The sequence below is a fragment of the Phocoena sinus genome, chromosome 20, assembly GCF_008692025.1.
Source record: "Phocoena sinus isolate mPhoSin1 chromosome 20, mPhoSin1.pri, whole genome shotgun sequence".
Lineage (NCBI taxonomy): Eukaryota > Metazoa > Chordata > Mammalia > Artiodactyla > Phocoenidae > Phocoena > Phocoena sinus.
This window is the reverse complement of record NC_045782.1, coordinates 51892227-51906854: the sequence shown is the minus strand read 5'-3', so window position 1 is coordinate 51906854 and position 14628 is coordinate 51892227. Positions and strand designations below refer to the sequence as shown.

The window sequence follows — 14628 nt, the reverse complement described above, 5'->3', positions numbered from 1 at the left end:
GTGAGTATTGCGTAGTTCTGAAGAATCTGAGGGGTGGTGGGGTGGTGAGGTCTGGGTCTCACGTCCAACCCTTCCCAGGAGTCAGTGAAAGGTGGAGCTGCCTGGCCAGAGGAAGCATTCCGTAAAAGTCCATTTGCTAGCTCAGCCCTTTATTCAGGACCACATGTGTGCTCACTTAAGAGGGATAAAACACTTCCTACATAGTCAGCTCGTGTGTCCTACGTTGTCTGTACTTTGGGAAAGTGGAATTTACTGCTTTTGTGTGTGATGAGAGTTTTTCCTTCCAGCCGGCCCTCTTCTCCTTCACCTCCTTGACTGGGTCCAACTGCATGTGTGTGAAGTGGACAGTTTGTCGGCAGATGTTCTGGGCAGTGAGAATCCAAGCAAACATGAGAGATTCTGGAACTTGGTAAGACCCTCATGCAGGCTGGGCCTCCCTGCCTTCCACCTTATATTCTCTTTTCCCTGTGCTCACAGGCAGGCCTGAGGGTTTGCCTGTTGAGCCTGTGTGCACTTGGTTCTTTGAGTCTGCAATTACGGAGACGTGCTTTGGTCTTTTTTTCTTCCCTGCTCCGTGGGAGAGGTTTTGTTTTTTTTTCTTTTTTAATAAATTTATTTATTTAATTTATTTATTTTTGGCTGTGTTGGGTCTTTGTTGCTGTGCCCGGGCTTTCTCTAGTTGCGGTGAGCAGGGGCTACTCTTCGTTGCGGTGCGTGGGCTTCTCATTGCGGTGGCTTCTCTTGTTGCGGAGCACGGGCTCTAGATGCGTGGGCTTAGTTGCTCCGCGGCATGTGGGATCTTCCCGGACCAGGGCTCGAACCCATGTCCCCTGCATCGGCAGGCGGATTCTTAACCACTGCAGCACCAGGGAAGCCCTGTGGGAGAGTTTTGAACTAAGTTATCATGTAAGAAAAATAATGCTTTGTAGACTTTGCAGTGAGAAGGGAATTTTGATTTCTTTGTGGATCTAAGGGTTAGAAAGCATGAAGATAATACAAAACCAATGGATAGCTGCTGGGGTAGGGGTTTGATATAAATGAGCATGAGAATTGTTTTGAGGTGATAGAAATGTTCTAATAACTGGATTATGGTGATGGCGCACAACTTTGGGAACTCACTAAAATTCATCGAATTATACACTTAAACAGGTGAATATTTATAATGTATAAATTGTAACTCAGTAAAGCTATTAAAAACAAAGACCTTGGGACTTCCCTGGTGGCGCAGTGGCTAAGACTCCGTGCTACCAACGCAAGGGGCCTGGGTTTGATCCCTGGTCAGGGAACTAGGTCCCACACGCGTGCCGCAACTAAAGATTCCAAATGCCACAACTAAAGAGCCTGTATGCCATAATGAAGGTCCTGTGTGCTGCAACTCAGACCTGGCACAGCCTAAATAAATAAATAAACATTTAAAAAACAAAAACAGGGCTTCCCTGGTGGCGCAGTGGTTGAGAGTCCGCCTGCCGATGCAGGTGACACGGGTTCGTGCCCCAGTCCAGGAAGATCCCACATGCCACGGAGCAGCTAGGCCCGTGAGTCATAGCCACTGAGCTTGCACATCTGGAGCCTGTGCTCCGCAGTGGGAGAGGCCACAACAGTGAGAGGCCTGCGTACCGCAAAAAAAAAATAAATAAATAAAAAACAAAAACAAAACAAAGACATTGATGATCCCAGAGTCACTTTGGATTATCACTTTGAAAGTCAGCCTGTGTGTATGTATTCTCTTTCTGTGAGAGCAGTACTTTCCCAGTCACCTCTACCGACCTGTGACGCAGTTGGGAGGGAGCAGGGAGGAGGTTGCTGGTTGACTTGAATAATGGAGACTTATAAAATCTGAAATTCAAGTAAGGAGTTGTCGCCTTCGAGGCTGTTCCTGGGCCTTTTGGTGCCAGGAGATCTGTGCAGGTAACGGGGAGAGAGTTTGCTCAGAAATTATTGGGCCTAGATTTTGAGTCTCTGATTCATTCACTGAGTATTTATTGAGTGCTACTGTTTGCAGGCACTGCAGAAACAACCATGAGCAAAGAGGGCAATGATTCCTGCCCTTATGGAGCTTACATCCTGGGTGAGGAGGCAGGAGATAAATACAGAAACAAGTCGAATATGTAGCATGTGTAAAAGTGAAGTGCTGTGGAGAGAAATAAAGCAAGGGAGGGGAATTGGGAGTGCTAGAGTAGGGGTGTCAAGAAAGGCCTCCCTTGTGGGGTGACATGTGAGCAGAGACCTGAAGAAGGCGAGGAGGGGTGAGGGCTTTAGCTTTTAGAGAGGCAGCGTAGCTGAGTGGTAAGAACATGGCCTGTGGTGCCAAACTGCCCGGGTTAGCATCCCAGCTCTGCCTCTTACCAGCTGTGAGCTCTTGAATGAGCTACTTAACAGCCTTTAGTTCCCGCCTCTGTACCTTGGAGATAATAACAACACCTACCCCACATGGCTGCTATGATTAAATTCGTTGAAGGGCATAAATGTATGAGCTAGTTGAGGGACAACTAGCCCATTTCACTCCTGAGTCAGATGGGGTGACGGGGACCTTGGAGAGCCAGGCGAAGGAGCACTGTGATCTAACGTAGGTTTTCAAAGGGTCCTCTGGCCACACTGCTGAGAGCAGAGCACAGGCAGAGCAGAGAGACCAGTTTGGAGGCTGAGGTCCTAAACCAGGCAGAGGTGGCAACTTGGACAAGGGTAGGAGCTGAGCGCAGGAGATGGTGAGAAGTGACTTGATTCTGGGTGCAATTTGAAGATGCAGTGGTAGGATTTGCTAATGGATTGGATGTGTAAGAAATAGAAGAAAGTGGGTTGGTGAGTTGGAGGTGCCCGGGTGTTTACTTTCAGGCATGTTAAACAAGATGCCTAGGAGAGCCAAGTGGAGACATTGACTGGCAGTAGGATATACATGTCTGGAATTCAGAGAAGGAAGTCCAGGCTAGAGAGAGGAATTGGGGACTTGTCAGGTTTTATATCCTTGGCTTTTTTGAGCGTGGCTTAATGGAAGAACTTTCACTGTGTATGTTTTACGTATATACTTGTATGTATATAATGTTGATTCTCATTATTCATGATAGTTATGGTCTATAAAGTTGCCTGGAACCCTGAGCTCTCGATTACTGAACCATCGCTCTTTGTAGGGGAATTACAGGGTTCTTTCGAGCCTCTGGTCACAACATTTTTGTCCGCTGATCAATTTATAATCTTGTGTGTGTTTGTGTTTCAGGACACCTTATTTAATATGTATTGTTGGTGTATTAAAATTGAACTCACGGCCAGCAGCACTATTGCCCTTGCCTGAATGATCACACACATCTAGCGCGTGTGTTCTCTTACCTTGTCTAACACGTACATTCTCTGTATGGCATGCCATAGCCTTCTCTGCAGTTAGGAATCGGGCAGCACTTCAGCACAACGCTTGGGGGCCCAACAGAAAGCACAAAAATGCAAAAATTGTGGCGCTAAATAGATCGCCAGAAAGACACTAATTTAGTGTGAGAGCTGGTACCAGAATGTAGCGTGCCGCCTCGTTCAGCCTCAGCTGCGAATGTGCACATCAGGTGACTCAAATTTTTTGCCCCTCTGCACATATCCACAGATGATGGTGAAAGCACCTCGGATATTGACTTTGGGGTTACAAATACGTTTTAGCAGGTAGGCATATTCACAAATACGGAATCTGAATAGAAAGGATCAACTGTATTTATACTGAGCGTCTGTATATATACGTATATGTATTTGAACTGAAACGTTTATGAGCCAGTACTTTATTTGATGCACTCTGGTATTTTTTATTTTCTATTTTATTTATTTTTTAAAAGTTGGTCATAACCTGCAGTGGGTTACAACGTGCAGTTTGAAAAGCATGGTATAGGTTAAAACTGGGAGATTGGATGAATTGGATTACCTCTGGAGGGAGGGAACCATCACGTTTCTCCAAGGCTAGGAAGCCAGTGTGGGCTGAGGGGAGTGGCTTCCGAGCCTCCGTGAATGCTTGTGTTCTTGTACCTTCCCAGGTGACCGTCTTGGTGCTGCAGGGCCGGCTGGATGAGGCCCGACAGATGCTCTCCAAGGAAGCCAACACCAACCCCACCTCTGCAGGCATGTGCCGAATCCTTGGGGACCTGATGCGGACCATGCCTGTTCTCAGCGTATGTGCGAGTAGCCCTGCTCTTCTGGGTCGTGGAGGTGGGTTCATTCAATGAGTGTAAGGGGTTTGTGCGGTGATGGCCTCTCTCTGCGTCTCTTCCCGTAGCCTGGTAACACTCAGACACTAACGGAGCTGGAGCTGAAGTGGCAGCACTGGCACGAGGGATGTGAGCGGCACCTCCAGGATGGCACGTTCGCCTCCAGTCCTCATCTCGAGTCTCTCTGCAAGGTCTGTGGGAAGCAAGTCCAGGCCAGGGTCCAAGTTGGCTTCCCCTGGGGGCTGTGGCATCCGGTGCAGCAACGACACGTCCTCCTGAGACAGGGCTGTTTATTGGCTCTGAGGGAAGGAGAGAGCTTTCAAACCAGACGCTCCAGTCGAGGTCAGGGGCATTATCGGGAAGTCACCCCCAGACCTGAGGGAAAGCATCTCTCTTCTCAGATCATGCTGGGAGATGAAGCTGCGCTGTTGGAGCAGAAGGAGCTTCTGAGTAACTGGTATCATTTCCTAGTGACCCGGCTCCTGTACTCTCACCCCACAGTAAAACCCATGGACCTGCACTTCTATGCCCAGGTGAGTCTGAGCTCCTTGGGGTGGGGGTGGGGAGTAGGGATCCTGGGGGCTCTGCTCCCTGCTGGGTCGTTTTTCACCGTGTGGCCTCATTGAGTTGAACTCCCTGGAGAACAGGCAGGAGCGTTCCTCTGGCCCCTTCTTGAAGGACCCCATCACCCTGCTCCAGTGTTCCCTATGCAGCAGCACTGCCTGCCCCCCTGGGTCTCTGCTTCCATCTGGCGACTGAATGGGTCACCACCTTTCCACAGTCCAGCCTTGACCTGTTTCTGGGAGGTGAGAGCAGCCCAGAACCCCTGGACAACATTTTGATGGCAGCCTTCGAGTTTGACATCCACCAGGTGATCAAGGAGTGCAGGTAGGACCTGCTGCACCATCGCCATTCTAGCCCTCTTAGGTGTGCAGTTCAGGTAAGGGCATCCACAGTGTTGTACAGCCAGCACTGCCATCCTTTGCTAGGATGTCCTGTTCCTTCTTGTTGGTGTCTTAACCTTCTTGCCACATTAGGTAGACAGTGGCTTCTCTCTGGACAAGCTTGGGGGCCTTCCTGAGGCTGGAGGGCTAATGTGTCTATAACAGTTTGCATTTCAGGGATGTTTACTTAAAATAAGGTTGCAGGAAATTACTTTAATATTTAAAATCCAGAAACAGCCAGCAAACTTATTTCTTGGAACCTGATGGACATGCAGCCACCTTAAGGGACTTCTCAACAGTCTCATGCCGGTGAGCCAAGAGCCACCACACCATTGGGCTCCCGGCTGGGTCTGTTCAGAGCAGGGATTCTGTATCAGCCCTCTCCCCAGACCTCTCCCCGAACCTTCAGCAAGGCAGGAAAGGGAATGTGAAACTGAATCCAAGGTAAAGCTTTCCAGAAATTCCCATGTGTAGTAAGTCAGAAAGAATTTACCCTCTCTTCTTGTCCAGCCCGGAAAAGTAGGTGTTGCACCAAAGACTTGGAGAAGGGAGAAGGTTGGGAACTGGAGCAGATGGCCTTGCTCGCGTATCAGATTCACTGACTTCGACTGGATCTTTGTTAGTAGATCTGGGCGGTGGGAAGGTCTTACTCCCTACCTTACTCTTGCTGTTTGGCCGAAAGCAAGCCAGGGCTTCAGGAAAATGATGTTAGATTTGGAGAAAGGAAAAGGGGCTTTGTGTCAGTAGTTTTTGCACAAACCTGTGAAATAGGGACTTTAGTGGAGCTGGAAGATGACTTACAGAACTCAGCTGATGGTGGCTGGCGGCCAGCGAGGCATCTGCATGGAGGGTTAGTGAGAGTAACTCGCAGAGGCGCTCGCGCATCGTTATTTGGCTTTGTCAGGGACTCTGCCTATAATTTGAAGTAATAGGCATTCCTGAATATGTTGTCTAAACAGCAGTGGGTTATTTCTTCCAGGGCTTCCTTCATAAGCCACATCTGGATTTTTAAGATCAAAACAGATTTGAACAGAGCAAGGAGGAAGGACAATAAAAAGGGAAAGTACCTTGTTCTTTTCAGTGGCAGTAGAAGGAAAAGATAAGGACATGCCAATGAAGAGGAGTGGCTTTTATGAACGCCACAGAAAACGGCATCACTCTCATGCCAGTTGAGGAAGGGTAAGGCTTGCAGCCCCTCAGTCTGGGTGTCTCTTGCTCTGGCAAGCAGGAAAGGATCTGAGGTATTTCTGTTAGCTGTGAATCTAGGAGTTTGGGTTTTTCTGATCGGGAAGTTACTTCCTACCCTATTCTGAAAGAGGCACCAAAAAGCAAATCCCGGGACCTCATCCACGAATTGGAAGAAGGGCTGAAGTACCTTCAGAGAGAGTAGCACAGTTTTAGACATAATGCCCTCTTAGATGGGGAAGGATTGGATCTGGGGTCTCGTGAACACCTGCTTTCTCACGTGTTGTACCATTCAGGCCCAAGCTCGATTCCCAGGGAAGAGGGGTGTGTCTATCTGGGGTTGGGCCAGTGGGCTGGTGGTATAGGAAAGCCTTGCTGCTTTGGGTGTGATGTTAGCTGGGTTCATGACTACCCTGTGAAAGGGGAATGAGGGGAATCCTTTCTCAAGGCGCTAGAAGGGAGCTTTCTATAGGGGCACCTGATTACCCCCATGTCAACTATGCCAGGCCCTAAGGGGCAGAGAGGGATCCTGAAGCAGAGCATAGAGGCCCTTGGAGGCCACAGTTCATCAGCCCCTGCTGAAGGGCCACGTGTTTGCCTGTTATCCCCACAGCTGGAAGGAGAAGTTGGGACTCCTCCAAGGGTTCGTCCCTCCCCTCTGGTTCGCAGCTGCTAGTTCTTGCTGTCCAGCAAAAGGAAAACAGGAACTGGTACACACTCCACAGGGAGCTAGGCAAGATGGCATCTTCCTGGTGCTCTTAAAGTCCTCCAGAAGTATCGAACTAAAAGGAAATAGGTCTTCCTTCAAAAACTAAGAAGAGATCCAGTTTATGTTTGCCTAATCTAGAATCTTCTTGTCAGACCTTTGGCCCAGCCCATTACCTTGGCTTCAGGGTAGAGCAGTGTGTACAGACCCTTACGCTCTATTCATAGAAGAAGGTCCACAGCCACCAGATCTTGGCTGGTCAGAGGCAGTGGTTGCTGCAGAGCCACCAGAAAAGCAGGACATGGGGTTGGCATGAGGGGGTGACAGCAGCCCCAGTGCAGGGCAAACAGTCCATTGGAGGGTTACAGTTGTTAACCCAGGGTAGGGTCTTCACTATAGGCCTTCGCGGGTCTTCCCGGCTCCAGAGTTCTCCCTTTTCCAGCAGAAGCCACCCCAGAGCAGCTAATTTAAGTCTTCCCTGAACATCTTTGAACAGTGAGGTTGTTCACTTGTTCCATTTAGAGCCTGCATTCAGAATTCTCCATTTTATATGTGTGTGAACATCCAAAACCTGTGTTGTTCAGACTTGCACAAGACCCTGGTGTCCGTTTTCATTTAGCACTTCTTCCAGTCTCAGTCACTCAAGCCTTTTCATTAGTTCTTGGCCTCAGTGGTTGTTTACCAAAGTCCATACTGTTTACTGAGTTCTTAAGCACTAACCAGTCTATTGGTAAGTCCCATTAGCTTAACTTGAAAACATATCTTGGGGCTCCCCTGGTGGCACAGTGGTTAAGAATCCGCCTGCCAATGCAGGGGACACGGGTTCAAGCCCTGGTCCGGGAAGATCCCACGTGCCGTGGAGCAACTAAGCCCGTGCGCCTCTGCCTGCGCTCTAGAGCCTGCGAGCCACAACTCCCGAGCCCACGTGCCACGACTACTGAAGCCCGCGCACCTAGAGTCTGTGCTCTGCAACAAGAGAAGCCACCACAATGAGAAGCTGGCACCGCAACGAAGAGTAGCCCATGCTCGCCACAACTAGAGAAAGCCCGCGCGCAGCAACGAACACCCAATGCAGCCAAAAATAAATAAATAAGTAAATACATTTATTTTTTAGAAAAACAACCATATATCTCACAACCAGCTACTTCTTGCTCCCTCCCCAGCCACTGCCATGGCCCAGCCCCATCACTGTTACCCTGAACTGTTTTTTTTTTAAATAAATTTATGTATTTTTGGCTGCATTGGGTCTTCGTTGCTGTGCGCGGGCTTCCTCTAGATGTGGCGAGCGGGGGCTACTCTTGGTTGTGGTGCAGTGGCTTCTCTTGTTGTAGAGCACGGGCTTCAGTAGTTGTGGCACACGGGCTCAGTAGTTGTGGCTCGCGGGCTCAGTAGTTGTGGATCGTGGGTTCTAGAGCACAGGCTCACTCGTTGCAGCGCACAGGCCTAGTTGTTCTGCAGCATGTGGGATCTTCCCAGGCCAGGGATTGAACCCGTGTAGCCTGCATTGGCAGATGGATTCCTAACCACTGTGCCACTGGGGAAGCCCTTCCCTGAACTGTTAACAGGTGGCCCCTTACTGGCTTCCCACTATCACCTGTCTCTGTATTGTCCATTATCACAGAAGAGCCTAAGTAATCTTTTAAAACTTAAACCATGGGCTTCCCTGGTGGCGCAGTGGTTGAGAATCCGCCTGCCGATGCAGGGGACACGGGTTCGTGCCCCGGTCTGGGAAGATCCCACGTGCTGCGGAGCGGCTGGGCCCGTGAGCCATGGCCGCTGAGCCTGCGCGTCCGGAGCCTGTGCTCCACAACGGGAGAGGCCACAACAGTGAGAGGCCTGCGTACCGCAAAAAAAAAAAAAAAAAAAAAAAAACTTAAACCATGTCATTCTCCTGTTTACTGTCCCAGTGGTTTCTCATCACAAGGCCCTAAGTGAGCTGGCCTCCACCTGCCTTGAAGTTTGAGTCACACGGGCTTCGTTCTGAAGTGGGAACGAGACAAGCTTACTTTGCACCGCTGAGCCTTCACACTGGCTGTTTCCTCTGTTTCAGGAATGCTCCTTTCCCTTGTCTTCCTCTGGCAGGTTCCTTCTCATCCTTCAGCCCTCTGCTCAGACAACGCTCATGACTAATTTTCTATGTAGAACTTACTCTGGAAGGGGTGGGGGATGTGCGTGGTTTTATATGTGAGGAGGCAGCTTGTTTTTACATCTTCTCAGTTTACACTTTCTCACCTTATATGATCTTTTATTCTTAGGACTGGTCATTTCTGATTTCATCTATTATATTTGAATTTTTCATAACTCTGAAGATAGCTTCAGAATCTCAAAGCACTGTACTGACCATTATAATTTCTTCACTTTGACAATGAGGCGGAAGTTAGAAGTGAAGGGGTCAGTCGTCGAGTGGCAGGACTGGATTTGAACCAGTTGGCAGTGCTTTCCTGTGGACACAGCTGTGTAGCTGTTGGTAAGCAGTTTAAGCAGAGGACAAGTTAGTGTCAGCCGCACGCTCAGGCTTACTGTTGTTTTATTTATATAGAGTACTGTTCAAAAATAATCTCTTTAAAGCAGTTTATGTCTGTTTTGCCACTTTTTTCTTGAAACAGTCCAGGTAGGCAAGAGGTACAATGACTCCCATTTTACAGATGAAAGGGCTACAGAGAGGCAAGCGACCGACTGAGGGGCAGCCGTGAGGTCCAGTTGTCACACTTCGTTAAATTGCTCTCTAGTTAATGAAATAACAGTATTTTAAACTTTTAACTTATTGGGACTTCCCTGGTGGCGCAGTGGTTAAGACTCCACGCTGCCAGTGCTGGGGGCCCAGGTTCGATTCCTGGTTAGGGAACTAGATCCTACATGGATGCCGCAACTGAGACCTGGCGCAACCAAGTAAAAAAAAAACTTGATACATAAAGGACCTATGATGAAATTAGAACAGTTAAGAGAATAAACATCCAGCGAGTCAGGGTTTGTTTAGGGGGCTGTCATAAAGAGATACCGGATTTATTGGGACTCTTGTCTAAAAAGGACAAAATCAAGAAGGAACACAGCAGAATTACAAAATTATGAAAGTCATCGTTAAAGGCAATCCTGGACCGAGGAAGCACCCTATAAGAATTTGAGCAAAGGGGGTTCCCTGTCGGCCTAGTGGTCAGGGTTCTGGGGCTTTCACTGGGTTCACTCCCTGGTCGGGGAACTGAGATCCCTCGAGCGGAGAGGCACAGCCAGCAGCAACAACAAAAACGCACTGGAGCGTGATGCTTTGTATAGCATGTAGTGCACTTACAGAGCTTAGTGTTTGAAGGTGGTAGTAGAAATACAAGCGTTTTTGAAAATTGGCATAGTTTTTTGAATGTCAGATACATATGCATAGCTGTTAGTAAAGCTGGAATGTATCTAACATATGAAATTTAGGGAGGCCAGACAACATTCCATAATGATGGAACTCTGGAGCAGAAGAAGTATAGTATCCGTATCCCTAAGATCAGGCAAACGTTTTAAACATTTATCCAGTAATTCAGTGTAAACCAACCCCCATTCTTTTGATATCCTGAAAGCAGAATTGTTTACCTTAGTGAATGATTACGCCTGGGACAGTGTATTGCCTTAGTCTGCTCCCTCCACTTTACTTGGGGTTGATCTTGCCTTACAGAAAGGAACCATTAAAGCTTCTTTTCCCTCTCCCAAGATTTAAAAAATAGTCAGGCATTATATACAGATACAGGAAGGCCTACACCAAGTAACAAATGAAAGATATAACTCAAAATGATGTACGCACACTGACAGTAAGTGCACAGTCTACTCTATACAGAATGATGCTAGAGAGTTTACAAAAGTTGCTGATGTAAAAAATTTAGTCAGGGCTTCCCTGGTGGCACAGTGGTTGAGAGTCCGCCTGCCGATGCAGGGGACGCGGGTTCGTGCCCCGGTCCGGGAGGATCCCACGTGCCGTGGAGCGGCTGGGCCCGTGAGCCATGGCCGCTGAGCCTGCGCGTCCGGAGCCTGTGCTCCGCAGCGGGAGAGGCCACAACAGTGAGAGGCCCGTGTACTGCAAAAAAAAAAAAAATTTAATCAGACCTTCAGAGGGCCTTAGGAAATGTCATTTCTAACAAGGGCCACAGATGATTCTAGATTTCGATTAAAATGTGGTTTGGGGAAGGACTTCTGACTTTCCATTATGTGTCAGATTATATATCCAATAAAATCAAATTACAAATCATGTAACTGAACAAAAAATAATTTCTTTATACAAAGTAGTAATAGATAACAAAGTTAATAGATAACACAAGATGGTTTTTTAAGTGACATCCTAATATATATAGTTGTGTTCATAAAGTACACTAATCAAAACTATGAAACAGAAAAATTAACAGCAAATTCCAATGCAAAAGAAAATGTTCTTTTGAATTCCATGTTTCATTAAGAATCAAAACCCACCAATCTTTCAGTCCTTTTCTATTTTTTTATTCTTTCCCCCACCACCGGCCGCGTGTGGCATGTGGATCTTAGTTCCCTGACCAGGGATTGAACCCGTGCCCCCTGCTTTGGAAGTGCGGGGTCTTAACCACTGGACCGCCAGGGAAGTCCCTTTCAGTCCTTTTCTTTTTTTTTTTTTTTTTTTTTTTTTTGCGGTACACAGGCCTCTCACTGTTCTGGCCTCTCCCATTGCAGAGCACAGGCTCCGGATGCACAGGCTCAGCAGCCATGGCTCACGGGCCCAGCCGCTCCGCGGCATGTGGGATCTTCCCAGACCGGGGCATGAACCCGTGTCCCCTGCGTCGGCAGGCGGACTCTCAACCACTGTGCCACCAGGGAAGCCCAGTCCTTTTCTTATATGTTATTCTGTGTCCGCAATTTCTATATCTAATTGGGTTCCTGGATTTTTTTTCATTTCCTGTGTGACATTCTCCATTGAAATGTATCATCAGCTGCTGCTTTGGGGGTTGAGTGTCCTTCTCAGTGTCTGTTACTAGTCCCCACCTAGTGGGCAGAAACTTCTCATCTGTGCTTCCAGACAGATCCCAGCTTGCCTCTGCCCCTGCCATCCTTTTTAAGCAAAAGACATGTGGGGTTCCTGCTTATGCTCCACTCGTGTGGGCCATGCCCTCTCATCCTGACTTTGAGTCTGGCCTTGTGTCTGAACCTGTAGCATCGCCCTGAGCAACTGGTGGTTTGTGGCCCATCTGACAGACCTGCTGGATCACTGCAAACTCCTCCAGTCGCACAACCTCTAGTAAGTACGCCATGGCCATGCCAACCCTCTTCTTGCCGCCATCCAGGCTCTTGAGGGTGGGTTGAACCGAGTGCCTAGAAGGGAGGTTGGGCTGCCGAAGGGGGCCCTGAATAGAGCAGGCCCAGAGTCCTGGTCCCATGTTATGCTTTATTCCAGCTTTGGATCCAACATGAGAGAGTTCCTCTTGCTGGAATACGCCTCAGGACTCTTTGCTCATCACAGGTAGGACGGCCCCGAGGGGGTGGGGTGGCAGCGGGGTGCTCTTCAGCAGGCGGCTGCTGCCAGTGGGGCTTGGACTGTGTTCTCTCCCGTCTGGTTCCCTGAAGGCTACGAGGTCGGGGGAGGAGCCGCCTTGGGTGCTAACTCCCAAGCCCCAGGCCCTCATGTCTGTCCTCCTCGGACCTGTGCAGCCTGTGGCAGCTGGGGGTGGATTACTTTGACTACTGCCCTGAGCTGGGCCGAGTTTCCTTGGAGCTGCATATTGAGCGGATCCCTCTGAGCACAGAGCAGAAAGCCCTCAAGGTGCTGCGGGTTTGCGAGCAGCGGCAGATGACCGAGCAAGGTGAGTTGGCTGTCCTCCCAGCGTACCTTCTATCCTCATGCCGTGTGAGCCAGCCTGGAGAGCGTCTGGGCACTGGGTGCCAGGAGGTAAACCAAAACACAGGGAAGTCATTGCGGAGGGACAAAGAACTAGGGATCCATTGGCACCTAGAAGCAGTCGAGCCCATTGCCTGGTTATAAAGGTCCTGACCCACTCTTTCACGGGTTCGCCAGAGGTCAGGCTGGGGCAGGTGCGAGGTGACTTGTCCCAGGTGGGTTGCTGTTGCTGGCTAAGGCTGGCTGGGTGGGGAAGCAGGACCGGAGGTGGCTCGGGGAGAGCACAGGGAGGGAGCGATGCTGATGGTGGCCCCTTCTCCTCCCCCTCGCCGTCGAATGATAAAAACCTCAGTTGTTGTTCTTCCCAGAGGCATTGCATGTTTATGACCGTCTCTGAAAGCATACAGCATTCAAGACCCAAAGGATGGTAGCATTTTCAGCATGTGGACAGATAATGGAGGTGCTGATCTGTGGGGAGCAATACAAAGATTTTTACCACCCCTGAAATGAAACCCACTCACAAAGCCAGTCCTGCCAGGAGACAATTTATAAACCTCAAAGTTCCTAGTTCTGCAGGCCAAACTGTATTTACAGCCCACAGAGAAGCCGTGTAAAGCTCAGAGGAGGTGGGAAGCTGCTCCTATCCCAGCAGGGTTCAGGAATGGAGTGATTTGTAGGGTGAAAGTTTCTTTACTGTTTTCCCTGCAAAGTTCGCAGCATTTGTAAGATCTTGGCCATGAAAGCTGTCCGCAACAATCGCCTGGGCTCCGCCCTCTCTTGGAGCATTCGAGCCAAAGATGCCGCCTTCGCCACGCTCGTCTCAGACAGGTGGGCTCAATCTGTGTGTGCTTCCTGGGTACTGCCTGGGCAGTTGGGAGGCTGAGGAGGTGGGCCTGGGACTGCTGCTCTGACCTCTGGGCTGGGCCTTGTAGGTTCCTCAGGGATTACTGTGAGCGAGGCTGCTTTTCTGATTTGGATCTCATTGACAACCTGGGGCCAGCCATGATGCTCAGTGATCGACTGACGTTCCTGGGTGAGTCTCTCTGGGCTCTGTCCCCTGGACCTTCAGCACAGGTGGACAGTTATGGAGATTGGAGGGACTGTTCTAGGTTTCTCCAGTCTAAAACACATAGAACCCTGTGTACCAGTCTCTGCAAAGGATATTTTTTGGTAACGTTTTATTTTCCAGTAATTTCAAGCTTAGAAGTTGTGAAAGTAGCGTAGAGAATAAGGAACTCCCATACACACTTTATCCAGATTCACCAGTTATGTATACTTTGCCTCATTTGTTTTATTCTCTCAATCAGGTTTTTGGGGAACAGTCAGAAAATAAGTTGGAGATTTATATGGAGACTTTCTCCATAAATATCTGAGCATGTATTTGTTAAGAATAAGAACATTCTCTTATATAACCAGTTATGAAAATCAGGAGGCTCAACGTTGATATAATCCTCTCATCTAACCCGTATTCTGATTCCATCAGTTGTCCCAGTAATGTCCTTTACTTTGTCTCGGTTCATGCATTTAGTTTTCATGTCTCGTTAGTGCCTCTGCCTTTCTTGGTGCTTCCTTAATCTTGACATTTTTGAAGAGTCAGTGCAGCTCTCTTGTAGAGTGTTGTCACTTGGGGATTATCCACGAGCAGCCTCAGATTATATATTTGGGCAGGAATTCCACTGAGGTGATGTGTCGTCCCCTTATTGGTGGAGTTCACCTTGGTCACGTGTAAAGATTTTCCCTTTAACAATTTCTGGAGGGATACTTCGGGATTATTTAAATGTCTTCTCATCA

At 48.7% G+C, this 14628-nt stretch overlaps 1 protein-coding gene across 2 annotated transcripts in view; it reads left to right on the top strand.

Moving 5' to 3' along the window:
- NUP85 (nucleoporin 85) overlaps nt 1-14628 on the top strand; it is a 28415-nt gene that overhangs the window by 12051 nt on the left and 1736 nt on the right. For both annotated transcript variants that reach the window (XM_032614984.1, XM_032614985.1), the window contains exons 7-16: nt 288-409; nt 4002-4136; nt 4241-4363; nt 4574-4705; nt 4954-5060; nt 12157-12240; nt 12397-12462; nt 12651-12802; nt 13548-13665; nt 13770-13870. In XM_032614984.1, coding sequence (XP_032470875.1) covers nt 288-409; nt 4002-4136; nt 4241-4363; nt 4574-4705; nt 4954-5060; nt 12157-12240; nt 12397-12462; nt 12651-12802; nt 13548-13665; nt 13770-13870 — 1140 coding nt within the window. The remainder of the gene's footprint in view (nt 1-287; nt 410-4001; nt 4137-4240; nt 4364-4573; nt 4706-4953; nt 5061-12156; nt 12241-12396; nt 12463-12650; nt 12803-13547; nt 13666-13769; nt 13871-14628) is intronic.